The 27,218-nt window shown below is 44.9% G+C and overlaps 2 protein-coding genes across 4 annotated transcripts; both read left to right on the top strand.

The window, feature by feature from the left end:
- The first annotated feature begins 37 nt into the window (after window positions 1-37).
- On the top strand, window positions 38-1,118 carry gpx2 (glutathione peroxidase 2). The gene is made up of 2 exons (XM_037241972.1): window positions 38-324; window positions 582-1,118. The coding sequence occupies exons 1-2, from the start codon at window positions 103-105 to the stop codon at window positions 933-935; spliced, it is 576 nt and encodes a 191-aa protein (XP_037097867.1). The 5' UTR covers window positions 38-102; the 3' UTR covers window positions 936-1,118.
- Window positions 1,119-1,834: 716 nt separating this feature from the next.
- Window positions 1,835-26,473, top strand: LOC119116786 (signal-induced proliferation-associated 1-like protein 1). 3 transcript variants are annotated; one of them, XR_005096364.1, is made up of 22 exons: window positions 1,835-2,159; window positions 12,779-14,466; window positions 14,535-14,665; window positions 15,074-15,262; window positions 15,346-15,520; window positions 15,643-15,746; window positions 15,864-16,021; window positions 18,099-18,678; window positions 18,757-19,031; window positions 19,108-19,362; window positions 19,450-19,593; window positions 19,755-19,912; window positions 20,010-20,086; window positions 20,158-20,561; window positions 21,758-21,940; window positions 22,280-22,442; window positions 22,863-23,061; window positions 23,143-23,292; window positions 23,499-23,619; window positions 24,458-24,536; window positions 24,776-24,969; window positions 25,038-26,473. XR_005096364.1 is itself a non-coding variant. In XM_037242467.1 (22 exons), the coding sequence occupies exons 2-21, from the start codon at window positions 12,999-13,001 to the stop codon at window positions 24,917-24,919; spliced, it is 5,157 nt and encodes a 1,718-aa protein (XP_037098362.1). In that variant the 5' UTR covers window positions 1,835-2,159; window positions 12,779-12,998; the 3' UTR covers window positions 24,920-24,947; window positions 25,038-26,473. The 3 variants fall into 3 exon arrangements, 2 of the variants coding, with proteins under 2 accessions (XP_037098362.1, XP_037098361.1); XM_037242467.1 differs by having other exon boundaries at window positions 24,776-24,947; XM_037242466.1 differs by having other exon boundaries at window positions 24,776-26,473.
- The last annotated feature ends 745 nt before the right edge of the window (window positions 26,474-27,218 follow it).

Raw genomic sequence — 27,218 nt, 5'->3', positions numbered from 1 at the left:
CATCTGAGCCTACCTTCGGCAGCGACTCATGTGACCACCGACCCCGTCTTATCCGAAGCTCTGACCTCCCTCCAGTGCAAAGGTTCTCGTGTACTGCTGAGAATGGCGTTCATCGCCAAGACCTTCTATGACCTGAAGGCCACAACGTTGGAGGGTGACATGGTGGACTTCAATGTGTATCGTGGGCGGGTGGTGCTGATAGAGAACGTGGCGTCGCTCTGAGGCACCACCGGCCAGGACTTCAACCAGCTCAAGGAGCTCCAAGGAAAGTACCCCCATCGACTGGTGGTCCTGGCCTTCCCCTGTAACCAGTTTGGGTATCAGGTTAGTTGAGTAGCTGAGCTTGCTTATTGACCACAATGTATCTAAATTGAAAGAATTTACAGTGCACTTCCCGTTTTATTTTTGTACAGTTGGTATAACTCACTTTTGGGTGCAATACCATTGTCTGTCACTAGATGATGAAAGACTTGACATTATTTTTTTATTTATTGATATTTTGAAAAATGTGAGGTGTTGGAAAATGGTATGTGTTGTGACAAAGCCATCAGTAACTAGAATAAATTCTTGTGTGGTTCCAGGAAAACTGTAGCAATGGTGAGATCCTAAATTCCCTCCAACATGTCCGCCCAGGCGGAGGATTTCAGCCCAACTTCACCATCTTTGAGAAATGCGACGTCAATGGAGAAAATCCACATCCTGTCTTTGCTTATCTCAAAGAAAAACTCCCCTATCCCAACGATGACCCAAACTCCCTCATGCACGACCCCAAATTTCTGGTTTGGAGTCCCATCAGCAGGACCGACATATCTTGGAACTTTGAGAAATTCCTCATAGCACCCGAGGGAGAGCCGTTTAAAAGATACAGCAGGAAGTTCCCCACTATTGCCATTGAGCCTGACATTCAACGATTGTTAAAATTAACCAAAACTTAAAAATGCAGACTTTCAACACCACGTTTAAGTCTTATTTAATGAAGATGATATTATGAAACTCAACTGATATATCATCTGAAGCTTTGTAAGTGCTTAAATGGAGTTGTTATAGAATGTTTATATATTTTTGCCTCCCTCCAAACATATATTATAATACTACAAAATAATAAAAATTTTGACAACCCGTTCCAAACGTTGAATTGCCGTCGCAATTTTTTTGATAATCTTGCATAACTGTTCCTCCCTATGCCAGCAGATGGTGCTCTATACTTGTATTAGAAAATGGGCTTCTCCAAATTAATATTCGCCGCACATATACCTTACAAAATGATTGCCTCCAGAAGAAAAAACGTCTATAAAGCATGTTTCACAGCGGTGTAAATCGTTTTATTTTGACGTACACGCTGACATGGAATATTCACTGGTCACAAAAATAGGTAGCCTATACTGACAATCATCATAAACAGACATATATAGAAAATATACTGAAATTATGATAGATACTGTCAGCCCTTGAGTAAAATGACCTGTGAAAATGTGATGTGTGATTCATCACTAAGGTGCAGGCACACATTGACCCGAGTTAACCTCTTGCCCGAGAAAGTTATCTCTGTGATTTTTCTTTTACCTCGGGCTAGTGGGTTCCTTGCAAATCATATAACTGTAATGAAAAATCCAAAACTATTATAACCCTGCTGTCTTGGTTCAGTAAAGGTTAGGATGCAATAATGACAGAGATAACAGGAGACATCACAACTTTTGGTTGAGTACGCGCTCTTACTTTCGCAGAGACGCGCGTACACGCGGACACCACAGGTGAGCCCCTGTTGCCACGGGAACGTTTCGCTTTGCGCCTCTTCTCGCGAGACCTGGGCGGGTGGCAGACGATAGGCAGTAGAGAGGCACAGCGAATGATCTCATCCTTCCAGCAGCAGCTGCATAGCGCAGCGAGGCAAAGTCACAACTTTTTTCTCCCCGAGCAAACTTCTAAGTTGCGTCTCGGCTAGGATAAAAATAATAATAATCACATTAAAAAAAAAAAGCCGAGTCGACGCGCCAACGTTTGAAGGTTAAAAAGAAGACAGCGAGAGGAAGTGGATGAAGGAGGTCGCGTGTTGCAGTTTCATGTCAAGGACTTGTAGGAGCCGAATCGAACAAAGGGAAAGGCTTCGAATTGTGTCTTCAGAAAAAGGAGCGAGAAAAGCACCCCGGAAAGCACAGAAGGTGAGTGGCGGGGGGGAAACTGGTGCATTTTGGTGGTCGCACTCACGTACACCTCTGCCGCCGACGCCGCCGCCACCGCTGGGGACGAAGCGAATAAGGTGCAGCGATGAGTCAGTGTGGAGACCCTACCCGTGTTCCCCTAAAATTACAACTAAAGAGGCTCGAGGGGGTCGGTCGGGAACCAAAACCCTCCAAGCCCTTTTGGCCGTCGTTGCTGCTGTCAAAAATCCGCATTGTCCCCCAGTGGTGCTCCCAGAGCCCATTCACAGGTGGTACCGTGAACGTTACATGGCTGTAAATTGACTGCATGTTAGTTTCTATGCTACTTCATCAACATCTGTATTTTCCATAATGATATAAAACTCATCTCAGTTTGGGTTTCCCTCAGAAGGCCATTATGATTGTAAAAATCATCAAATCTGTCTAGTCACCCCATAATATTTCCATACAATGTGTTTATGTCAAACTCGAGGGTTATAAAAGACACAGTTGACAACCAAATATTGAATATACAACTATTGTAGCGTTCATTTTCTATTAGGCTGTGCTTTGGGTAGAAATGCTCAATAACTATTTAAAGTAGGCTTTGCACAATCAGTATTTTGGAGCCAATTTCTGATCAGCAAGTTTAAAAAGATAGGAGATGGACCTATTTCAACAACTTATGTGCAATTTAATGTACAACAAATTAACTTCATCTACAGTCAATCAAAACTTTTCGCAACCTGACTCACGACATTTGCGTATAATTGAACTGAATTCGGAAAAATAATCAGGACACAGCGGTGGCTCAATAGTGCTGCATCGATGTGGCAATGCAGCGCCACAAAGCAAACAAAGCTTTTGTTTACTTAGTCACAACCATGCCACTGTGACAACCTGTCCAACCTTCAGTACTTAAAAACACCTTTTAAAAAGCTATCTAATTAAAAACAATTTCCCCTTCATCTATTTGAATCACAGCATCTGTGACAGTCAAGCAAGGAAGGGCAACTTTAAAGTTCAGCCCTGGACAAGGATCAAGCATTTTTGGCATTCTTTGAAGGCTTAGCTTGAGCCACAGTGGCACGGTTTCTTCCACTGCCATCTTCACTTGTGTGGTTAATCTGCGCTTTGTCTGCTTTAATTGTAACTGTTCATCACACAGTATTTTCTTTCTTGCTGTTTGGGCTTTCTCTGGGAATCGTAAGCAGCTGCTGCAGAGGAAAGTATGCACGCTCTATTTTAATATACCACAACGCTCTGCTTGACAGGCAAGGTTAGGAAAATACAGCATTGTTCCGGACGTTAAGATCATGTCGAGACTCGTCTGCGGCCATATCAGTCGAACTCCAAAGACATTGTATCGGGAAATTTCCAGCAGAGATTTGAAATACCTGTTGCTAACCTGTAGCCTAATATTTGTAGCGCTTTTTGGAGGCATGCTAGCTGCAAGTCTTATTGGAATTGCATAAATGATTCACGAGTTAAGCATGATAGCTGCTAAGCCACACCTCTGATAAGATATTTCGATCAATGGAGGTCGTGGTTGCTGACCAGTGGGTCACATTTGCTGTTTAGTGGACCCACCAACCTCATGGATGAACTTAAAGGGGAAGTCAACCCAAAAGTTTTCTTTACAATAATAGGTTGTATGTGCCTCCACTAGTCTAAACATGGAATTTTGATTACTATTCTATTCATGGGATATGATTTAAGCAGCAAAATTCACTTGTTTTTATCCATCTCAGGAGGCGGCCATTTTGTAACTTGCTGCCGAGTAAAATTGACATCACGTCTCAGGTCACAGCCAATCACGGCTTAGCATAAACGCTATGGAATTACACGGCAAATGCTGATGATTGTACTAATGTGCCGCTGTCAGGTTCATACTGAGAGCTTTACCAAATATGGCAAAATGGAATGATTTTTGCATTTGTAAATTCCCCCTTCAAAAGATTATTTCCACACGTTAGAACTTTTTATATTCTTATGATTCCAACACAATAGAATGATGCAATGTGCAGACCCATAATTAACAGTTGACAAATAAGTTGCTGACACTTTTTTGGCAGAAAAAGGGCATAAATCAAAACAAACAATCCAGCTCCAGACTTTTTATTTTGACACTTTGCATTCTTACTAACTGTTGCTAAGCTTTTGTTTCCATTTTGTCTCCTGAGGGGCAATAGCTCAAGCAAAGTTACAAGGCAACAAACAACAAGAGGAGCTTTGTGGCCCGTCACAAGTGGCCACTCCGGAATGTGTGGGACGCAATTATCCTAAGTGGTTGTCCCCAAATGCTTGAATGAACTGTTTACATTATATAATGAACGATGTGATTGCTGCCGTTGTTATTAAGCGCTGGAGTCTACAGTTACCTCGGCAATTAGGCCTAGCTAGCTTCAGTCCGTAGAGCACGAGACTCTTTAACTAGTTTCCGGAGAGAAGTCAGTCTTCTCGGATATCAGGTACCTGATACTGCACAATGGTTTTACTAACTTCTCTTGGCTAACGAAAAAAGCTAATTAAAATTCTGACCTCAATGAGCCAATAGTGAAAAAGTCAAATGACTCCATGACGACCTCAGCTAGCTTCTAGCTAGTGACCGAAAGGCTTGATGGCTCTGACCGTAATGAGGTGTGACTATGGCTTTCCTGCTTGCCTCACGGTCGGAATGCTCCGCTTTTGTCCTCGTCGGAACCGACCTCAGCGCAGCGGCCGCGAGCTGAAAGTGCGCCGCTGTAGGGGCGACAATGGGGATGATGTCATCCCTTTCATCGGGGATAAATCCCAGCGAGCAACTCATCCCCTCCATCCCGGCGAAACATTCTGGAAGTTTGATCCAGCAGAAATTCACAATAATTCAGGCGCTTTGCAGGTGCGGCGGGTTGTTTTCGGTTTCCTCAGCTTCTCTTGGTGGCCTTTTAACTTTTTGCGAAGAGGAAAATCTCGAGTTGACTCATTCCTATCATCCCTGCCACAATTATGCAGAAATCCCACCACCACCGCATCGATGCTGGAAAGAGATGATAGCGAGGAACCACTTGAAAGAAGCTAAAGTGAGACAAACACAAGAAAACAACTTTCCAGAGTGGAATCTGACGTTTGGGATGCTGATGATAATCTGCCGCCGGCGATCTCTTGACGTGCTCGTTATTGTCCGGACATGTCTGCCAGTTGCAACTCCGTCTCTCAAGTTTGGTTTGCTTCCCTCTCTGGAACACATTACACGCACTTCTGAGGGAAATCCAAACACGCAGAAGCAGAGTCGCAGGCCTGCCTCTCATGCCGAGCGGCGTGGAAAATAATTGAGAAAAAAATAGAAAGCAAGAAACCACAGAGGTTTTTCTGTTGTCCCTGCGGTGGGCCGAAATCTGAGACAGAGGCAGGAATGCCGAAAGCTCGTTCATGACTGAACTTGAAGCAGATCTCGACGTATAGACAGGTCGGTTCAGCTCATCTTCATTCCTACCCGCTAGTTGCGTTCAGGTGCGACATGTGATGTTGTTGTGGAGTATCGCCGGAATGCTTACACATGGCGGCCTGTTCAAACACTTACTTTGCTGCTGAGTACAAGCACGCCGCAGGTTGTGTTCTCAATTGCACATCCTCGGCCTTGCATCCATTTCCACCCTTTGACTTCCTGCCCTGCTCTTTAATAGTGAAAGCAAAGAATGAAAGCAGAGTCATTCAAAGACTTCCTTTCCTCAAGTGTGATTACCTTTCAAACTATCTCAGGTGGACTCAGAAAAACATCCCTCTATTATGAAACCCATTGTATTGCTTTGACTAGCTAGGAAAATTTCAAACTAGGGGGATTTAAAAACACTTACATTTGGGGTTATATTTCGCATATGTGAAAATTGCCTTTTAAGCGTCGGATATTTGACCACGAATGGCGCAGCAACACATGTATGCAAACAGTAAAATACATATAGTCTTTATCCTCTGTGACAATGTTTGACTCATTTAGTAAAATAACTTCATCATCATTAAGTTATTAAAAGAAAATTCCCAAATATTCTTCAGGTCCCCTTCTCATCACTTGTCAGTATTATCTGACAAATCCAAAACACCCTCTCGAAATGAAGTCTTTAGCGGTGTTGTTCCAGGTGCACAGGTCAGAGTGGGTCCGTTCATAACAAACATGGCTGCTTTCCCACAGTCTTTCCTCTGTGGCTGCCTGTTTCCTGTACGTTTCATCGATGTGTTCCTGGATACGGGCGAGCACAACACAAAGTTGGGCGCTATGTGTGAGCCGCGAGCCTCGGTCGTTCACCTCCTCCGGGGTTTCGACCCTCGGATTCGGTGTAAGTGGCACGTTGATGTCATCGCCGCCGAGGAGGTGAGCTCTTGCCATGTCTCTGTTGATGCGATACTTGACCTGAATGCTAATAAGGTGCTAGTTGCCCTCGGCTACTAGAGAGTGACAGCCAGCATCTCTTTTTTTTTTTCTCGTTTGTGCGGTTGTGACGATTTTTTTTTTTTTGCCTTTGTGACTCTTTATTTGGTTTTTGCACCATCAGAATTAAAAGTCAAGCCAACTGCAAAAACGTTTGTTCATAACTGCCAATTTCAAAATCCTTACAAATAATTACAATTATTACTAGAAACCGGTTGTGAGGAAAAAAAATAACGGCTATACTGTTAGCATCGGTTGCAAAATCTGATAATATCACATTGCGGCTCGGTCTCTGTTTACTATCTTTCGGCTTGAGTGAGAGAAGCGATCAAAACAAAAACATCAGATCCAGGGATATCTCCGATTTTGCTCCTCTTGCGTAATCTGGCATTTGCAGGCTTTGTGTTTAATGAAAGCAGAAACAGTGCAAAAGCTGCATCGCTACATTTCAGCTCGAAATGTCATGCGGCTTGTGTTGGAGCCAGCTCGTGACCGCGCTAAACCGCAGCGAGCGAGTTTGCGTGTGCCGCCCGCTCATCAAACCATCGCAAGCCACAACTTGCAAGCACAAATATCTTCCAATCCGGTTTTGGCAGGCCTTTATTGTATTCAACAAGCGTCAGTTGTTTTATCAAATTGCTCAGGCGGATGAATTTAATTTGTTGTCTTTTACTAAAAGGTCCTTGTTTTGTTTCCTCCATGCGTAATCAGGCCGAGGATGTGAAGTAATAGATGGCTTCTAAACGTCGCAGGTTTCTGTCATATTGACACCTGTGCTGTGAGAATTTGTCAAGTCACCGTTGACTCCGCCCCCCCCAAACAGTTGCTGACCTCTAACCCTGTCCTCATTTCATAAACATTTATTTGCTTTTATGTCTTTTCTATCTAGAAGCCGATTAATAATTCAACTTCCTGAAGTTTTTTTTCCCTACAAAAGCCACACACACACAAAATTATTAAACTCATAACACGCTTATATTTCCGAGGGTACGTGGAGTCGGCGCCAGTGACCCAAACCCACCGGTGGGCTCACCACACGTGCATGTTGTGTGACCGCCGCATATTTTACACGCTGCACGGCATACCATGAAATAAAAATCTTTGCTTAGCGGTGTTTGCGCAATCATGATTGACATTTTGATTTCTTGCTGTATGACCTCATTGTGTACTGTCTCTCTGCTCAAGCTTGCCTTTTTTATACCCTCGGCGTTTCTTCTTTTGTGGTCCAGAACCACTCTCACAAAGATTTGACCGAAATTGGCACAACACCCTCCACCGTGCATCAACGGTGTTAATTATCCCGCTTTAGTTTTACCCCTTTAATCCAAACTTTGCTGCAACGTTTGCATCCCAAAACGCACTCGAGTAAACAAAGTCGGGCGCCAAGCCTCTTGCTGAGCACGGTGTATTTGTTTGGTCACAAATGAGGAGATATTTACCCGGCGAGAAGAGAAACGCTCGTGAAAAAGCCCCGCACCAAGACCGCAATTTTCTTTATTTGTTGGCAGATTATTCCTAGCGCCACAACATTGGCATTAAAATGCTAACGCTAATGCTCACCTGATGTAACCTGTGCAGCAGGTTATGACTCAAAAAGTGTATAAATGCTTGTTAGAGCTGCTAAAGGGCATCACGGAGGAGGGATTGTTGTATTAAATGTAGATTTTGAATGTCACCTCAAATGGGTCGCCCTCATTAGAGGGCCTCGGGGGGCTTGTTTGTTACCAAGGATACTCATTACTCCGACTATCGGAGTTGGCTCCAAATGACGCATTATTCTAGCAGAGCGATTTCTTTTACCGCGGTAGCAACTGAAATAATAAATTATTTGGAGCAACGGTTGTAGAAATAGCGATTTAATCTGTGTGTGAAATCAAGTGCCTTCACAAGTTGGAGTGTTGTTACAGTGCTGACAGGTTGAACTCGGGTCTTCGTCATCAGTTTCTGGCAAAGTGCCACCACTTGTGGTTCCGCCGCTTTTCACTTAACGACGATCTATTAGCTGTCATCGGCACACGTAAATCTTTTGTCTTGCCGACAAATTAACCTGCTTTAAGTCACAAGTGGCCGAGCGGTTTTCACAGACGGATGATACGCTTCACAGCTTTTATTGCTGATTTTTTTTTGTTTCAATTCTAAATTGAATTGGGGATTTACTTGCCAAGTAATATTTCAAAGAGTGAGAGAAAACTCGTAAAAAAGACTGAGCTGTCTATGACTGAAAAATGTGACCCCCTGCTGATATCCTCTTTTTATGCAGAGCTTTGCCGCATTCTCTGCTTTGCATTTGTTTAAAAGTTGGAAAATGTCAGGGGAAAAAAACCTTCACAGAGAAAGTGTTCTTTGTCAAATCTGGTACTCGGTACCCAGTAGTACCTGATTGGAGCTCCAATTCAGGAGAAAAGAGGACATCATTTGAGGGTGTGCTCAAACAAAAACATGAATCAAAAGGCTATAATCGGATTATTCTTAATTGATTTAAAGTGTGTGTGCATGTACAACATTATGTACAGTAGTTCCGAATTTAATGGCCAATTAATCCACTAATCTTTTGGAAACAAGCCCAAATTGAAGTGCTTGTACCTTTTACAGTCTATCTAATTTGGAGTTTTACCTGACTTGTTTTTATTGATCAGATGATATCTTGGCAGAGATTAGAGGTCGCGCATAATGAAGAGCGCTCGGAGAGGGAAAAAAACGAGTGCAGTGCTGCCTGGAGAAGAATGCAAAAAATTCGAATGAGGTGACCCGGCTACTGAACTGCGGCAGTTGGGAGCTGAGGTAGCGCGTGTGGGGGGGGGCTGCTCCAGGCTGCACTTCCCCTCTCCCCGCACCCGCCGTCAGCCTGCAAACCGCCGACCGCATTAGTGAGACGACAAGCCCCTGTTGCACATTAAAAAAACATGCCAGCAGCCCCTGAACAAAACCATCAGCAGGAGAAATGTTAACAAAGAAAAAAATAAACGCCCCAATTGCCCCACTGGAAACATAAACGTCGTTCTTTACTATTCCCACGCTTATGTTTACAATGATCGTAAATCTAATATTACATTATAACTATAAATTAAAAATCCCTCTGAAATTGCATGAAAATGTTCCCATATCAACAACATCTCCAGATAGCATGCAAATCACCCCCTCGGGGCCTCCGAGCAGTAATCTTATTGGATGCCTTGGCAAATGCTTTGAGGTGATGTCAGCGTATAATATCCATTACCACAACACAATATTCAACTCGATGCACTTCGACGCATTCTTCAATGCCGTTTTATCGGAAAGAGAAAATACGATGCTGTTTTTAGTATCTCATCAGCAAGGGTTCCTAAGTCCTGAGCAGGTACCAGGTAGCAGGTTGATGCTACATGGCTAGAAACAGAATACATGCTAGATTAGCTGAACCTGTTGCTCTGTCTTAATTTTTTAATATTCCAGTATTATCGCGACAAAAATCGCAAAAGGTTCAGTTTTTGACATTTTCTCGTAGAATCCTTATTGACGCAATTAAACACGCATGCTAATGCTAGCTTACGCTGTTCTTCTCTGAGCTGTTATCTTGCTGCCTTGAGTCTCCTTTCAAATGTTTATTAGCATCAGACAAAGGCTTCGAGTGCGACATTGGTCTTTGCAATCCCGCAATTCTTTTTCAAAGTGGGAAAACAAACTCCAATCTTAGCTAAGAGGGAGCCATGGCGAGACTGTCCTGTGCAGTGCGAAAGTGGCATTAGTGTCACTTTAATGACAAAGCAGACCACCTAAGCGGTGTAATCCACTTTTTCTGTGCCTCTTCGACATTGGACATTTCTTACAAAACCTCCTGGACCACCCAGGTAATGACATTGTTGACAGTGAAGAAACGGCGACCCCATTTGGTGTCGACGTCTCGCCATATAAAAAAACAAAACGTTAAAGCATGTATTTTATGGATGAGACAAGAGAAAAGATTGCGGACGGCTGTGTTCGAGATAAGACAATGTCTGTATACATTCCAAGCGCTCCATCCAAACTTGTGAGCGAAATCCACTTTGCCAGTGCGGCGCTCACACAATAATAGCGATGATGAATGGTGACGCGCTGTCACCGGTTTCTCAAGCGCTTTGACGCCATGTGATGTTTACACCCATTTGTGGTCAGTTGGACAATTCGTCAGCACGATGCTCATCTCTTCGAGACGCGCTCTCGTCCGTCAGAGCTCCCTGAGCAATTCGGCTGATAGGGCCTGAAGTCATGATGTCATCAGAAGCTTAAAAGTTGCTGAGAATTTGTCCCAGCATGCCCTGCTACTTTTCTTCCTGCGGTTCACGCAAACAGTCATCAGTTCCTCTCTCCAATTGGTGGCATTCCAGAATGTGACTGGACTCTGTTTGTCTGCCAGCAAGGCCTTCTGTCTGCTTTTTCTCTCAAGTTGCCAGACTGGCAAGTTTGAGCTGAGTTCTGTTCTGCCAGATGTTATGATTCAGCGAACCGTTTCTTTTCGGAATCAATCCGTCCACCTGATACAACTGTATCAATTTTATTATTTGTGCGGTTGACCCATTGCCCAAATCTGCTTTTTCCATTATTTTGTCATTTCCCCAAATCAACAGTGTATGATTGCGTTACACAACTTATTTAATGACCGTCATATGACAGTCATTCCCACTTGCGTGAGAGTTTATTCCCCTCCCTAATAGTTGCCACACTCTTGTCAAAGACTTGTTCTATCCCTTTATGCTTCTTCCAAAACCAAATCCCCTCCTCGATACTTGTTTCTCAGCCTAATCCTTATCTCCGCAACTCCTTTTTTGCATCTAATTCATCTGTTTTTCCTGGCAGCGCTCATGTAAACAACCGTAGCGACGAGCAAAGTATCCGTTGCCAGATAATTTTTCAAAGACTTCACTGTTTTGGAATGAGGCCTCACTTACGGGCCAAGCCAGGACAGAGAGATCTTTGTGCCTGCTGCCCATCAGGCCCGTCGAGTCCTCAGAGTAGGGTGCGATTAGGGAACATGTCGAACCCATGGGCTGTGTGGAAGGGGAGCTTTTCAAAAAAGCGTTCGTGTCGGCCAAACAACCCCTTCAGCTCTATTCATCCGCGCGGCAATTACCGGCTTGTACGACAATCTTTCCCGTCTTTTGTCACAACTTTGAAAACATGTTGTTTGTGAATACGTGTATTGAAGACCAGTCGGGACTTGTTCTTTGGATTGAGTAACGAGTCTGTTCCTTACTCATCACGCTACTCATCTTTCCTCCTGATTTGCCTCCTACCACTGAAAGTTCCTTTTTTTTTGTGTGTGTGAGTCACTCACAGGTCGTCTGTTATTATTCTCTCTGTCCTCTTCTATAAGCAGTACTTTGATTATCTAGCCTTGGTTCTTTAGTCATCTCTCTGAGGTCAGAGCTAATTAAACTCACCTAGTCAGCACATCTAGATCTCTGGAAATGACCTTCAGACCAGTTAAATGGTTGCGGAGAATGGCTAAAGTAAGGATGACAGGATAGGGGAAAAAAATAAGATGGCTTTTTTTTTTTTTTAATTGCCCGTCTGACAAATAACGTGTACACACACACGCTCCGCTAGGCAATTTATACCTTTTATTCCGACAGCCGCCATTGTCCGTTTTTGTCTGCGAGCGAGGAGATAAGCACTTTTTTTTTTCAGGGATATGCGTTTGTGTTGTGCTTTTCCACCACCAGCATTCTAGACGCATCCGTTTGTATGTATGTTAGCATTAGCGGCTATTCTGTATTAGCAGAAAGGACAATAGTATGTATGATGGAGTTTGACACGCAGAGTACACAAATACTTGTGTGTTATGATTAGTGTTCATTTAGAGATGCTTATGATATTTGTTTTTACTTTCAATAAATAAAGTTGGCTGTGATGCTGTTGATGTGCTGCTGCAGCCCCGTCACAGTGAACATTGAGTTCTTGTGGCTAATAGGATCACAGGCTCAGTCAGTCAGTGGGACTCTCATTTCCTCCACTATCCAAGTGCCAAATTGGCTTGATATACCAGGCATGCTGTGTGCGTACATTTTAGGGTTTAAATAATGGGGGGGGAAAATAAATCTGGAAAAAAAAATTGGGTCATATGTCTAATTGTTTTGACAAAGTACATAGATGTGCACTGAAAATATTAAAAATGCACCAGTTTTATTACGCAATAGCTTTTTGTGGGACTACTGTAATATTCACATGAAAACAAAAACAAGTACGAGAACGCGCCTAATGATTATTTTTGTCTTTTCAGGTCAATGTTTGGAGTTAAAAACATGCTAATGGGGGGCTTTGTCGCAGCGGCAACTGCTGTGCAAGCTTGAGTGAGGAACAGTCGGGCTTGCCCCTCCCCTCCTTTTTTTTTTTTTTCTCCTGCTGACAATCAACCTGCTCATGAAGTCAGGGAGCAGCAATCCATTCCAGAGACAGCCATGTCTACTTGCTGAGTGCCTTTAGCCTTCGGCGCTCGTGTCATGACCAGCCTTAAGCGCCCACCAATGGATTGCACCGTCGGGGGCTCCGTCCCTGCCACCGATGAGTTTTACCCTCGCCACCTGCGCGTGGTCAATGGCGGCGGCGCTGCGCCGACCCGCACGGACAACGTCCACGGTACCGTGAGCGCGGGAGTACCCAAAATGGGCGTAAGGGCGCGTGTGGCCGATTGGCCGCCAAGGAAAGACGTTTCACGGGCTTTGTGGCACACGGCCACGCCGCCTGAAATCATGAGCGTGCCTCTGAAAAATCACGTTAAATTAGGATCAATCATCAGCCCTCAGGACTCGTCAATGCTGCGAAATATCCACAATACTTTAAAGAATCGAACGCAGGCCCAGGCGAACAACTACTGCACGGACGCTCGGTATTTAGCACCAGGAGACTACGGAGGTCGCCGGAACCCGCAACAGAAGCGAATTCGTCAGCGCAGCAACAGTGACATGACCATCAGTGAGATGGAAGCCGGCGGAGACAGCGGCGAGGAATGGGGGTCACCGACAACCCCCAAATGGTCGCCTCTTCACCGCGAGTACGGCAGCACATCTTCGATAGACCAACACGGGGCTGCCGGCGAGAGCTTCTTTGAAATGCTTAAAGGCTACCAAGGGGAAGTTGACCAACGTAGCCCAGCTCCAGAACAACTAGAGGACATGCTGAATGTTCGGCCCAAGCAGACTACCCGTGACCTCTCGGAGAACGCCGTGGACGGTCAGCCTCCGAAACCCAAAGACAGGGAGAAACCCCCAAAGAGACGCACGAAATCCGAAACCGGGGGCGAGTCTATATTCCGTAAGCTTCGTAACGTACGAGGCGAGTCGGACTCTCCGAGAGCCGGATCGGACGTCGAGGACAGTCGACTGGATGAGACGTGTCCGTCGTTAAAACCGTGGGTCTGTCAGAAAGGCTTCGCCCACTACGACGTCCAGAGCACGCTCTTCGACCTCAACGAAGTCATTCAGTTGCGGCAGAACGCCGGTAGGAGGAAGAACAACACCACCACCGGGGCTTCCGCCGCCGCCGTCGCTTCGGCGACCTCCACCCTCTCATCCACCCACAGCCTCCCGTACAGCTCCCCTAGTGGCAGCCAGGAGGACCTCGACTCCCGAGAAAGCCCCGGTTTGGATTCGGGGGACGAACAGAGCAACGAGATGCTACTCGGTTGCCCCTGTTTCCGAAATGAAATCGGCGCCGACGGCAACGGCAGGCACAGGTTGGGAGCCAATTATTATGGACTTGTTGGCGGTGTCGCGGGTAGCTCCGGGAATTTAAACGGAGAAGGAAACATATATGAAAGCTCTTTAAGCACACACTGCACCAACGCCGGCGTAGCCGTGCTGGAGGGACCCAAGGAGGGCCCGAGTACGCTCAGCGAAAAGGCCAAACAGTACATCGTGGAGCACGTGGACCTTGGTGCTTACTACTATCGAAAGTTCTTCTACCTAAGGGGTAAGAATTGTTTTGTTTTTGACATATATTGCATCTATATTCCTTCACTATCTTCTTTCTGCCTTCAGAACATTGGAACTACTTTGGGATCGATGACGCTTTAGGTCCGGTGGCGGTTAGCTTGCGCAGAGAAAAGTTGGAAGAAGACAAGGAGCACGGTCAGCAGTATAACTATCGCCTCATCTTAAGAACAAGTGAGGTCAGTTGCTCTTGCCAAAATGAGACACACACACACACACACATGCGTAAAAACTGGAGTAACCACTTGCGGCCTACCTCCCAAATATGGCAAACACAGGTTCATTGTGAAGACGACAGTCTCAAGGCCTGTAATAGAGAAAATATTCGGGCTGCGTATGATAGCAAAGTGATTGAGTTCAGACTCAGAGCACAATGTGGACTTTGTGTACTGCGAGGATTCCGACTCCCACATCTTCCTTATTTCCTCTTGAATTCTCTTCTGTTGTTTTAAGTCAGTGATGTGGGGTATTTTTTCTGATGTTTGGGGAAGGAATTTTTCATTTTCTCATTCACTAAGGAAAAAAAGATTTTGGGGAGTGCATTCCATGTCAGTCTTATCAACCTTGTCGTTTTTTTGTCCCGTCAGCTCACAACACTCAGAGGTTCTATCTTGGAGGATGCCGTGCTCTCTACCTCCAAGCATGGCACCGCCCGAGGGCTGCCCATTAAAGAGGTCCTGGAGTACATTCTCCCAGAACTGGATCTGTCTTGCCTCCGACTGGCCTTAAACACCCCCAAAGTCACAGAGCAGCTGATGAAACTGGACGAGCAAGGAGTAAGATTTCGTCAAAAGCTCCACAGGAAGTCCCCGTGATTACTGGATTGAAGGAATTACTGTGTTTGTTTTTTCATTCCCAGCTGAGTTTCCAGGTAAAGGTGGGCGTGATGTACTGCCGAGCCGGCCAGAGCACGGAGGAGGAGATGTACAACAACGAGATGGCGGGTCCCGCCCTGGAGGAGTTCCTGCAGCTGCTAGGGGAGAAGGTTCGCCTCAAGGGCTTCACCAAGTACAGAGCCCAGCTGGACACTAAAAGTAAACACTCGCTAAAGCACGTGTGTCAAAGTCCGGCCCGTGGGCCGCGTTCGGCTCCAAATGCAGCTAGGACATTTGCTGTCTTAGCTAGCTATTTATTTATTTATTTATTTATTTTCCAGCGGACTCCACAGGCACACACTCGCTGTACACATCCTACAAGGACTACGAGCTCATGTTCCACGTGTCCACTCTGCTACCTTACACACCGAATAATAAGCAACAGGTAAATAAATACTATGTTTAACAAAATACCGGTCGGTGTTGTTTTGGTCGTCGGATGTTTTTCTGACCTCTTCACTTCTTTCTAACAAATGACTGTACTTGTGTGTCTTTGGATCAGTTACTGAGAAAGCGGCACATTGGGAACGACATCGTGACCATTGTTTTCCAGGAGCCCGGTGCACACCCCTTCACCCCAAAGGCCATTCGTTCTCACTTTCAACATGTTTTCATTGTTGTGAGGGTGCACGATCCCTGCTCGGATAACACCTGCTACAGGTAGGAGACCTTCTCTTCCTAATTTTCCTCATTTCTCAGAATCTTTTTCCAGTGGAAAAGCTCTTATACGTAAATAAACAAACAAATGAATAAATAAATAATAATTTAAAAAAATTAAATTAAAAAAAGGAATGAATAAATAAATAAATTAAATGTATTATTATATATTATATGTATTTATTTATTTCACAGTTCTAGACACATACCGTATCTGCGAAGACAAAATGAAATATTTTTAGAGTCAACTGTCCCAAGGTCTGCAGTTTATATTCTGAGTCCATTTTGAGCACACCACCTTGAGGCTGACAAGATGATGGATGTTACGATGACCAGCTATGAATAAGACCACATCCAGAGATGGAGAATACCTGTAATAATTCGAACTAAGTCGCACTATTGCATGCTTTGCAATAACCCCCGTAAGCTCCTCACCACTCAGGAGTGCATTAAAGACAAAAAGCGTCGACCAGAACCGGAAGGCATGGGTCACACTGAAAGTAAATAAAGAGGAAAAAGAAAACGTGGATCTGTGTCAGCGGTCGGGAATAAGGTGGATACTGTTACACATACAAGTCGAGTTTACGCAACTGGGGCATGCTTCTGTATTTTTTTTTAAATGACCTTCATTTTTGGAATGACTCAAAGATTGTGGCCTGGCTGATTCTTGCTCTCCCTCTTTTGAATGGAACATCTCCAAGCAAACATACACACACTGTGTGTACACATTGTCGCTACCTCTCCTCCCCGTACCGTTTTCTCATGGCTGCTCGCGCACACTTTTGCCTCGCTCGCTCACTAATTTCTTCGCGAGGCTCGCTCTCCACGCTCGCTGACAATAGAAGCGTCCGCTTTGCTTTTACTCCCAGCCCCGCCACTTTGCCTTTAGGGCGGCATGAGCCAGAGTGGTCTGAAGGAGTTAGCGGCATGCACATGAAGTGCTCACTTGAGCCAGACATGCATGTGATCGGGAAGGATTGCAGAGTTTCCCAGAGCACAGCGAGACTACCTCAGGAGCGGACGGGTCAAAATTGCCTTGGACTGAATGATTTGAAAAGCCTTTTTGGCATTTCTTTTCTTTTTTTTACTGACTAATGGACGCTTAAATTCCTGTTTGGATCTTTTGGCTTTTTAAATACAAAGAAAGGTGACATTCTGGTCCTCCTTGTTTTTCTTCTGGATGAAATTGAGAGGTGTGGGACAATAGTGGAACTACCCCACCCAGAGGTGCCCCCCCCCCCCCTCGCCTCACTTTAAGAGATTAATTCCTGATTGTTAGAGTTCTTCCCATGGACGCCTCTCACCTATGACGGAGTTTAATTGGTCTGCGTGACTTAAAACCCGCTTTAGCATTGTCACCGTGGGACCGGGAGGTAAGTTCTAGACTTCTTGTGTTGTTGTTGTTGATGCAGCGGTTTGGATTCCTGACGAGAATTTCAACGGATTACACCCACACGCAAACGCGTTCCACATGTCGTTCCGTGCAGCGTGTTTGATCGCTACAATTTGTTGAGTCATCAGGATATTAATATCTCGCTGTTGGGATTCGATAATGTCCCCGGTCAACACCGGGCCAGAACGGAGCATTAGAGGAGCGGCCCGGGGCCAGCGGGGCGCTAATCTGCCGCTTTCAACCGCTGCCCCGCCGCGGAGACGTCTTGCGTAACTCCCTCTTTGTGTAGGAAATGAAGGCTGTTTGCGAGCTGGAGCCACGGTGGCTTTCGTCCAAACCGGAGCAGCGCCGAGAGTGGCAGGTTGGCTGCTACGCTGTCAACTAAGATGAGATGTATAGTATTTATATCTTGGGTTTAGTCAGGCGGAATTTGCAACATTCCTCCTACTGCCAGTAGATGTGTTTAATGAAGTAGATGCAAACTTGTCACAAGTGTCATAGCCGCTTATTCAAGGCTACTCCGCCCCCCCCCCACACACACTTACTTTCTGTAGGAGTGACTTTATTGTATGCACTTTTTGATGTTTGAAGAAGAGTCAGCTAGTTTCCTTTTAACTAAAGCCAACCACGGAGCAGAACCGAAAACGGGTGATTGGCAGTAACCGTAATAATTTGTTTTCTCCACAGTGTGGCTGTTAGCCGCTCCCAGGACGTCCCCCCATTTGGTCCACCAGTCCCCAAGGGCGTGACCTTTCCCAAGTCCTCCGTCTTCAGGGACTTCCTCTTGGCTAAAGTCATTAACGCCGAAAACGCCGCTCACAAGTCGGACAAGTTTGGCGCCATGGCCACGCGCACGCGGCAGGAGTACCTGAGGGATTTGGCTGAGCGTCATGTGACTAATACTCCAGTGGAACCCACTGGGAAATTTCCCTTTATTTCCCTGGCGCACAAACGACGGGAGAAAACGCGGCCATACAGTGGGGCGGAGCTCCGGAGCCTGGGCGCCATAACTTGGCAAGTTCACGCTGAAGACCAGGTGGCAGGTGCGGAGCGGGAATGCCTGTTGGCCGTTTCCAACGATTTCGTAATCCTCCTGGATCAGGAAGCCAAAGCCGTTGTGTTTAATTGCGCCACCCGCGACGTGATCGGTTGGTCAACCGGAAGCCCCGCCTCCTTGAAGATCTTCTACGAACGTGGTGAAAGCGTATCGCTTCGTTCCATCAATAACAACACGGAAGACTTTGGAGAGGTGGTCAAGAGATTGGAGGTCAGTCTGTCTCTGCTTGTCAACATATATTTGACTCAAGTGCTGGTTTCATCTGTTGTTTTTTATCCTCCAACTTAGCTTCTGACCAAGGGCAGTCAGACCGCCGAGATGACGCTGCGTCGCAACGCCTTGGGCCAACTGGGCTTTCACGTCAACTTTGAAGGCATCGTGGCGGAGGTGGAGCCTTACGGCTACGCCTGGCAGGCCGGGCTGAGGCAAGGCAGCCGACTGGTGGAGATCTGCAAGGTCGCCGTGGCCTCGCTGTCACACGAACAGATGATCGACCTACTCAGGACATCCGTCACCGTCAAAGTGGTCATCATTCCTCCGCACGAAGACTCCACACCGCGCAGGTAATTGGACTATTAGCATACCGCTTTTTTTTTTTTAGCTTTTCACAATATAATCCAAAACATTTTGTTTCCACAGAGGCTGCTCAGAAATTTATCATATGCCCTTAGTGGACTACAAGAATCACAAAGAGGGAATGCCCTATGAGTTGAAATTCCCCTTCCGCCCGGCCACCAACAGCAACACCAAGTGGCCCAGAACATCCTCCAGCCCTCAGACGCGGCCTGCGGGCTCGGGCGGTACGCTCATCAAGGCTCCTCCGCCGGACTTTGGCAACTCTGCTGTCATGCCGCGCAGTGTGTCCAGCGACGGTCGACCCGTAGTTCCTAAAAGGTTGCCTATAAGCTCAAAGTGATAAAACCCAAAGATACATTGGTGCCTTATCTGACCCCTGTGTGACATCATCTTGTTTCCTCACAGGTATTCACCTGGAAATGAAAACTACGCCCTCGCCTGCTCAATCGTGATGGGCCGCACGCTTCACAACACAAACTCCCCCTCTGGCCTGCCCTACACCGACAACATGAGCTCCAACCACTGGAGGCAGAAGTCTATGCCTGAGGGGTAAGTGCATTTCTCTGTTTCTACAATATCACAGATGTAAAAAATAATAATAATGATAATGCAGCCCGGTGATGAAGCATGTTTTAAAATGTAAACAAGTTTGGAGCTTCCAGTGATTTCGATGGAGTTCAAGTAATACCCCTGTGGCGCCTCTCTTGTAGGTTTAATAACAACAACTGCCAGTCCCATGTGTCGTCTGCGCGACTGTTGCCAGGTGACAGTGCTAGCGCCATCAAAATGGGCTCCAGCACAGGAGCTGCTTGGTCCCGAAATGGCGAGAGTGAGGTTACGTGTACACAAGGGGGAAAAAACACTCAAGGTAAGAAGAGCAAGTTTCTTTTATTACAGTACTTGAATCAGAAGTGACTTGGTCCAAAAAAAGCTAATTTTTTTATCTGCCGTGTCGGCGCTGGCAGAAACGTCCAAGGTGCTCATTCCTCGACTCCAGCCACCCGAGCTGGGTGGACATATTTCACCCAACAAGAGCGCTAAGGTGAGCAGGACATGTTCACTTGTCGACGTGCTCTGAGATGTCAAACCTTTCTGTCTTGTGTTTTTGCACAGGTTGATGCTCCTTATTCCTCCAGCCAGTCCAGCAGCAACACGTTGTCAAGCAATGCCTCAAGCTCCGCCCACAGTGACGACAAATGGTACGAGGTGGGCTCGAGATCGGGAGTGCGCGGGGATTTGGAGCTCGGCGCCTACCTCCAGGGCGCATCCACCGACAGCGGCATCGACGCCACGTCCTTCACCGCCACCCAGAGCAGCACGGCCTCCTCCAACGCCGCCTTCAGGAACGCCGACGGCATCCCGTGGCAGGACGAGACGGGCGGGCAGAGTGGGGCCGACTCCTCGCCGCCCGCTCCAGACTCCCTCGCTCCTCAAGGTGGTGAGAATCCGTTGAAGAGCCCGTCAGCCTTCCCAGATGGAGCTTCCTACACCCTGAGTGACTCCGCCTCCCAGTCCAGGTGTGCACTTACTTGTTATTTTGTCCTCAAATGTATTTCGGATTCAGTGATGCTACATTACCATCGTGATGCTAGCACGAAGTTGAAAATTCACTTGACCGACTAGGAAAAATTAGTATTAACATTACGTAAACATATAAAAATACTCACATATATTCTTCGGAATTAATCAAAGTTAGCCTCTTCTGTCTATTTTTTTGTAAGTGTATTGCCAAGTGTGCACCACACTGCCCCCAAGAGGCCAAAGAGCATACAGCAAGACTTTTTCTCGATATTCTATTGCCATTATTTTTTAATGTATTATTATACTTTATTTGTTACGAATTTAATTGCTGATTGTACTTTGACATTATACTTAAAGCTGAATTTATGTAGGATTTAGTTTAATTTTTTTCTAAATCAATGAAGAGTATCTATAGGAAATGTAATATTCATTTGGTTTATCTCTTCCAATCTTTTTATGTTTTCATATAATATAGTGATGTCTTTCTTAATTAAAATCACTTTTTTTTCCTTTGGGGGCATCTGAAATGGATTAATGGTATTTCAGTTCTTTTCAATTGGGAAAATTGATTTGTTATACAAGTAGATTGAGTTACCAGCTTGGTCATGGAACAAATTAAATTCGTCAAGGTACCACAGTACATCCTGCATCATCCCCGGCGAAAAAGTCAGACGCTCTGCGGTTTGGGTTTTGAACAAAGGATGTGCTTGCGTATGTGTGTGTGTGCGTGTGCGTGCGTGTGTGCGTTCTCCATCCCCCCAGTATCCATGATAGAAAGGAAATGCTTGAAGTTGCTAAAAAAGCAGACTGTGAGCTCAGCACTGTTTCCCCCCCTCCTCTTTTAAATCCCACTTCCTTTGAATCAACCAAAGCTCCCTTCCCTCGCTTCTTCACCCAGCCAGAAATAACTCGACGTGTACATTGGAGGCTTTGTTTTATAATATGTGCATGCACGTGCGCTCGCACACACAATTCGAAAACTTCTGCAGATGATGGGCTTGATGCAAGGACATTGTGTCCTGTTTTTAATCGGGCTGAATTAATCAGCATGCGACTGGAGAAACATTTTTATTCAGTGAACATCTAGTATGTATCAGATTTCATCTAGAAGATGCCAGATTTTGTTTTTCCAATTTATGTTGACATGGCATCTATCCCAATAGGCGCTTTATCTTTCTGTCATCCCTCGCAGCACACCGATTTCTAGCCCCTCCGGAAACCAAGAGGAGCCAGCAACCGACACCTCACCCACCTCCCAGAATTCCCCGGGGCCCAAGACCTTTTATCCGAGACAGGGGGCCACCTCAAAGTTCTTAATCGGATGGAAAAAACCCGGAGGGACCGTCAACTCCATTGACTTTGGCAGCACTCGGAAGTACGTTTTCCCTGAATACTTTAAGATGGATCTGGTCCAAGTTGTCATTCAGGGTAGGGAGAGAGCTGCATCCTCCTGCTTCCTGCTGTTTTACTTGATATATGACTGACTCGGAGTGAATATATATAGGCCCACTTGTCATGCTCCCGCATCAGCCCCCTCCTCTTTTTAAAACAAATAAAATGTGGGCAACAGTGACACCATGTGGTGGTTTGTGGTAGACCGCTAAGAGCTAATTCCATTTTGACAATGAAAATGTACTTAAAAAGCATCTGATAGTCACCAAAACGCAAAATCCATTCAGTTTCTCATTAATTTTATTTATTTTTTCCTGTCCAGACGGCACCAGAGTGATGGTTTACTGGTCAGTCAGCCGCAGCTCAGAGCCAACCTGCGGGGCTCGCAGTCACCCCAGCGGCACACTGCCAAGTCCAACCTGGAAGAAGACCTGAAGAAGCTCATCATGCTTGACAGCCCTCCCCCCACCACCAGTGAAGAGAAGGTACCCAGGCAGATGATTCAATATAGCCATTTAGAGTGACCTCTATAAAGTTGAACGGCAATTTGTCGTTGACATCAAGTGGAGGTTTTACAACTTTCTGGTGGGCTCAAACAGGAAGCCTGTGATGAGACGACGCCGGAGTGTCTATATTTGCAATTCGCAAACACACTCCAAGTCTTCACACGGGGAGGTCTTTTCAAACAGTAATTTTCAAAAAGTCGTTGGGAGTTCAAACAAAATGTTCTGGAATAACCTGTAGTGGTTTTTTTCTCTTTTTTTTTTTTTTTTTTAATGGGCCGGACTATATGATAATAAAGTTGATTTATGTTGATTACGCTTTTTCTGATATCCTCCAAATAGCAAGGCCTTACTGTATATTGATAAAAAATATATAAATATATTTTTCCTCCCCCCCCAAAGCCGTTCCCTGCTCCGACGCCTACCCGCCGCACCCTCCAGAGAACCCTGTCAGATGAGAGCATCTATAGCGGGCAGAGGGGGTCCATCTCCAGCGACAAGCGTGACACCCCCACAGACCTTCTGTTCAGCTGCTCGACCGTACCGCGCTCGCCCACCGCTCGCAACGCAGCCAGCCGTCGAACGCCGCGCAAATGCTCGGGTACGCTTGGGCTAATATTGCTAAATAGCATGGAAACAGGGTTGTGGGGTTTCATTTTACGCTTCCTTACTTTTATTCCAGGAAACCTATCCGCTCCTGAGAGCACTGACTTGGAGCAAGAGAGGGCAAATCAGCAAGCGCAGGATCCTGCCCTTATGCCCCTCCCTGACACCAAGACAGATGGCCCACTGGACTGGGCCCACCTGGTAGATGCCGCCAAGGCCTTTGAGGGTAGGCTCATGTTGGAATATTTGAACTGGAGGGCACCTTAGTTTTTAGCCCATTAAAAAGGTCTGATATGATTATGATAACTCCGAGTGGTAGAAAACCGAGGACCCCATGTTGATGCAATACCAATCACAACCAAAGGGGTTCGCTGTTGAACCACTTTGTCTTCACTTCTGACTCATAATCTCAGTGTGTGCTTGGTTCTACAGAGCAAAGATTGGTGTACCTGGCGGCCCAGGAGGAGAACACCGCCGTGACTGAGAGCCCAGCAGGTGTCAGCCCCCAGCAGGCTGAGCCACAGGCAGCCCCACTGAGACAGCCTTCGCCTGGGTAAGACTCTTCCAGTCACCGGCCTTGGACCATTTGCTCTTATTTACTTGTGTCCAGCCCTGTGCCTGCCAAGTTTACTACCACCAAAGACCACTACTAATGAATTACCACCTCTCCTCAAATTGTGGCCCACTGTGTCTCAATTACGCATGACCTGCAAGATCCCCCTTGAAAAATAAACCCTTCCATCCGAAACAGGAAAAATTACTTTTACTATGACACCTTCATTGTTCACTCTATTGCTTACTCGGACATTAAACAGGCCGCTTACCAAAACAGCAACTTTTCAGTCCAGTCATTCTAAATACTAATTTGCTTTAATATAACTTCAGCGCCCAGATAGCTCTGGCGCCATCTAGTGTCATACCAGACAAAAACAATGCAAATAGGTGAGTTTTTGGAGGGAAAAGCATGGGATAAATACACAAGGGAAAAAACATGAAAAGGTAACTACATTGTCATTTCAAGTAATATCCATCTGTCAATCAAAACTGGAGTCAGAGCATTTTATTTTGTGTACTGTGTGTAAGTGGCGCATGGAAACATCATCAAACAGGAATCCCCCTCCCAAAAAAAAAAGACCTCACCCCTAACAAATGACCTACACTTAATAGACACGTTGTACTCTCTGAAGTTAAGTAAATAAACGCTCCAGGCCACTAGGTGAGGAAATAGCTCATTAATGCTATGCAGTAGAATCGGTAGACCGTAACCAGGGGAGGATTTTAGTGTCCAGGGCTCAACTGTGCTGTGAAATTGCTGCATTTTAAAGCACCTGTACAAGCGCCAAAGTTTGTCTTGAGATAATGTTTTGTTTGTCTTTCTTTCTTTTTCACAGCGAGATGCCCGCCTGTTTAATGGGGAAAGTCAGCCAACTGGAGTCAATGGTGAAGGCGCTACAGGAAGACCTGAAGAAGGTGAGTTGGATTGACTTTGAATGTAGGAAGTAATGTCAGGTGGATTGCTGACTTCAATTATTGCCGTCTTAAAATCCTCACTGACTGTACAAACACTATTTTACATTTTATGATTCATGTTATGTCGCACAAGATGCAAACAGATGGCGTCAAAGCACTATTTTTCTATTAGACAGCAAACAGGTGATTTTATCGGCCAGTAACATAGGTTAGGCTTCACTATGCTCTCTTTCTCGCAGGAGAAGGATGCCAAGGCGTCCCTGCAAGTTCAGATCCAGGGCTTGCGCGAAGACAACCAGCGCCTCCTAGAGGAGTCGTACAGCGCTTCAGCCAAGCTGAAGAAATTCACAGAGTGGGTCTTCAACACCATCGACATGAATTGACGACGGCGGCGATGCAGCCACAAAGGAACTACGACCACTAAAACTCAGCTGTACGTGCGTCTTTTTTTTTTTTTTTACCCTTCGAGAAGGACTCACTCGTGCTCTTTAAAACCAACAGACGCGTTCTCTTGGTGTTTACATCATACCAGTGCCAACATCATCCGATGGTTACAACTGACCGAGCACGCGTGCTTAAGAACTTACCTATGGTGCAGACTTGTCCCTGCATGTCAGAGAAGAGAACCAATTAAAACAACAGACGTAGTTAATAAATGTCTCGTATTCATCTGAAAGGGTTTCGACGCTAATTGGCATTTTGTGGAGGACAGTGATTTTTTTTTTTTTTAATTTCACACAGTGGTATCTCTGAATATTTTATTGGACAGAGAAATCTATATATATATATATATATATATATATATATATATATATACGTATATATGAGAGATCGTATCCCATTATTGTAGCATTGTGAGTAAACAGACAGCCTTTGCATTAGCACGTCCTGTAAACACTGTAAAGTCAGGTGTCTGTCCATTGTAAAACGATTGTAACAATTTGCAATTGTACAGTTGCAGATGCAAACAGTATATCTTTTGTACAAAAAAAGAAAAGAGGCCAGATTTCGGTTGTCAGTTAAATAGCTTTGACGGCTCATTTATTCCACCATCTTGTAAATATATGATTTCTTTTTCTCGCCTCCTCCCCTGCGCCCTTTTCGAAGAGATATTTAAAGAATATTTATGAATATGTTGATGTTACTGAAGAAAAAAAAAAGCAGCCATAAACAGATGGGGATACCTCCGTGTACGCTACACAATCAGATGCAGAGAAATTTGTGTATTTCATCTGGAAAAATATCAGTAAATGTATATAAGTCATAATATGTTAAAATATTTTTCATTTTAACTTCCAATGCCTTCAAATTGCTTGAAATGATTGACTGTATGGTTGAGAAGGGGTCCAAAACTGATAGTTATATGGGAAGGTTAGCTAAGAATTTTCAGTAATATTCCATACTACATGGAGTAAATTATTTCATAATTTTATTTTTTAATAAATATATGTATAATTTTTTCAATTATAGCTTACACTGAAAAAAAAAACATTCAAAATTCCCCTTTAAGAATCTCCCTATAGGGATTCAAATATAAATAAAAAAATATATAGAGAAGACGTGAATTATTACAAAACATGGAATGACCACGCATGCTGAGAGCCTCCAATGTGATCCTTCATCTGGAACTGTTCAATATGTTAACAAATATTGTAAGATTGCAGCTTTTGGTGCTTTTATGTGTGCTTCTATATTAAGCCTCCCCCTCCCAAAAAAAAAATCTACTTCCAGTAAGCCTCTTTTTAGTCTCCTCACAATTTGCACCATCATTGCTATTTTTCATAATTACTTTAATAACAGCGGAAAGCATAAAAAGTCAGAGGCCCCTTCTTGAACCTTCATCCCGAACACGTGTGACGACATGTGACTCTCGTTCCATTCACCTGTGATGTGTACAAAATGTTTATATCTATTAAAGATATTTTGTTCAGTTATTACACATCTCATGAGTTTATTTCTGCCGAGTAGTGTGAGAGTTATCCCACAAGGAGTAAATGGCGAGCTGTCAATAATCCGCCAGCCGACGGCTGATTGTGATTACCTGCTGCTTTCTCACTCAGGCATCATTAATCAAACGCAGATAGATGAGTCTAGATGGGACAGATTGATGGACGAGAACAACCTAAGAGGTGTCGGCTATTGACGTGGAGCGCATTTGGATTGAAGAAATGACACTTTGCCAAGATTGAGTTCCACCACAGTGAAGTTGCTGAGATCACTTTGAAAGGAGCAATCAAATTTGGATTCTGGCGTGATCAACAAATCATGGAGGCAATTTTATTATTGAAAGTCCAATTATCAACCTGTTATTAAATTAGAAATTTACAAAGTTGGAAAAATCTATGCCCCAAAAATAGGTGCTGGCTAGAAATTCTCTAATTTCACCAGGTGATGGCGCTGTTATTCACCACGAATACTTTTGAACCAAACAAGTAATGATTTCTTTTAGTTCCTAAAAAAACTACAGGAAATTGCTCATGGGGAAAAAAATCCATTGTACTCATTTACTCAGTATTGAAGGACTTATTTGTTCTACAAGATGTACAATTTTCCAATAAGTGATATTTCCCATTTAGTCCAAATTTGTCATAATAATCATTTTTATTGGTTGTTTGCCTCATATTCATTCTTTTACCAATTATCCTTCCCCTGCATGATTAAGAGTAAAATCCATTGATGCGT

This window comes from Syngnathus acus, chromosome 22 (genome assembly GCF_901709675.1).
Source record: "Syngnathus acus chromosome 22, fSynAcu1.2, whole genome shotgun sequence".
Classification (NCBI taxonomy): Eukaryota; Metazoa; Chordata; class Actinopteri; order Syngnathiformes; family Syngnathidae; genus Syngnathus; species Syngnathus acus.
Note: the sequence above shows the minus strand (reverse complement) of the source record. Positions and strands in the feature narration are given on the sequence as shown.

Bases quoted from the DNA above. Each gene is read 5' to 3' on its own strand.
- LOC119116786 (XM_037242467.1), top strand. From the start codon at position 12,999: ATGACCAGCCTTAAGCGCCCACCAATGGATTGCACCGTCGGGGGCTCC. The intron at 20,087-20,157 runs GTGAGCAGGACA...GTTTTTGCACAG, and splicing joins CACCCAACAAGAGCGCTAAG to GTTGATGCTCCTTATTCCTC. The intron at 20,562-21,757 runs GTGTGCACTTAC...CATCCCTCGCAG, and splicing joins GACTCCGCCTCCCAGTCCAG to CACACCGATTTCTAGCCCCT.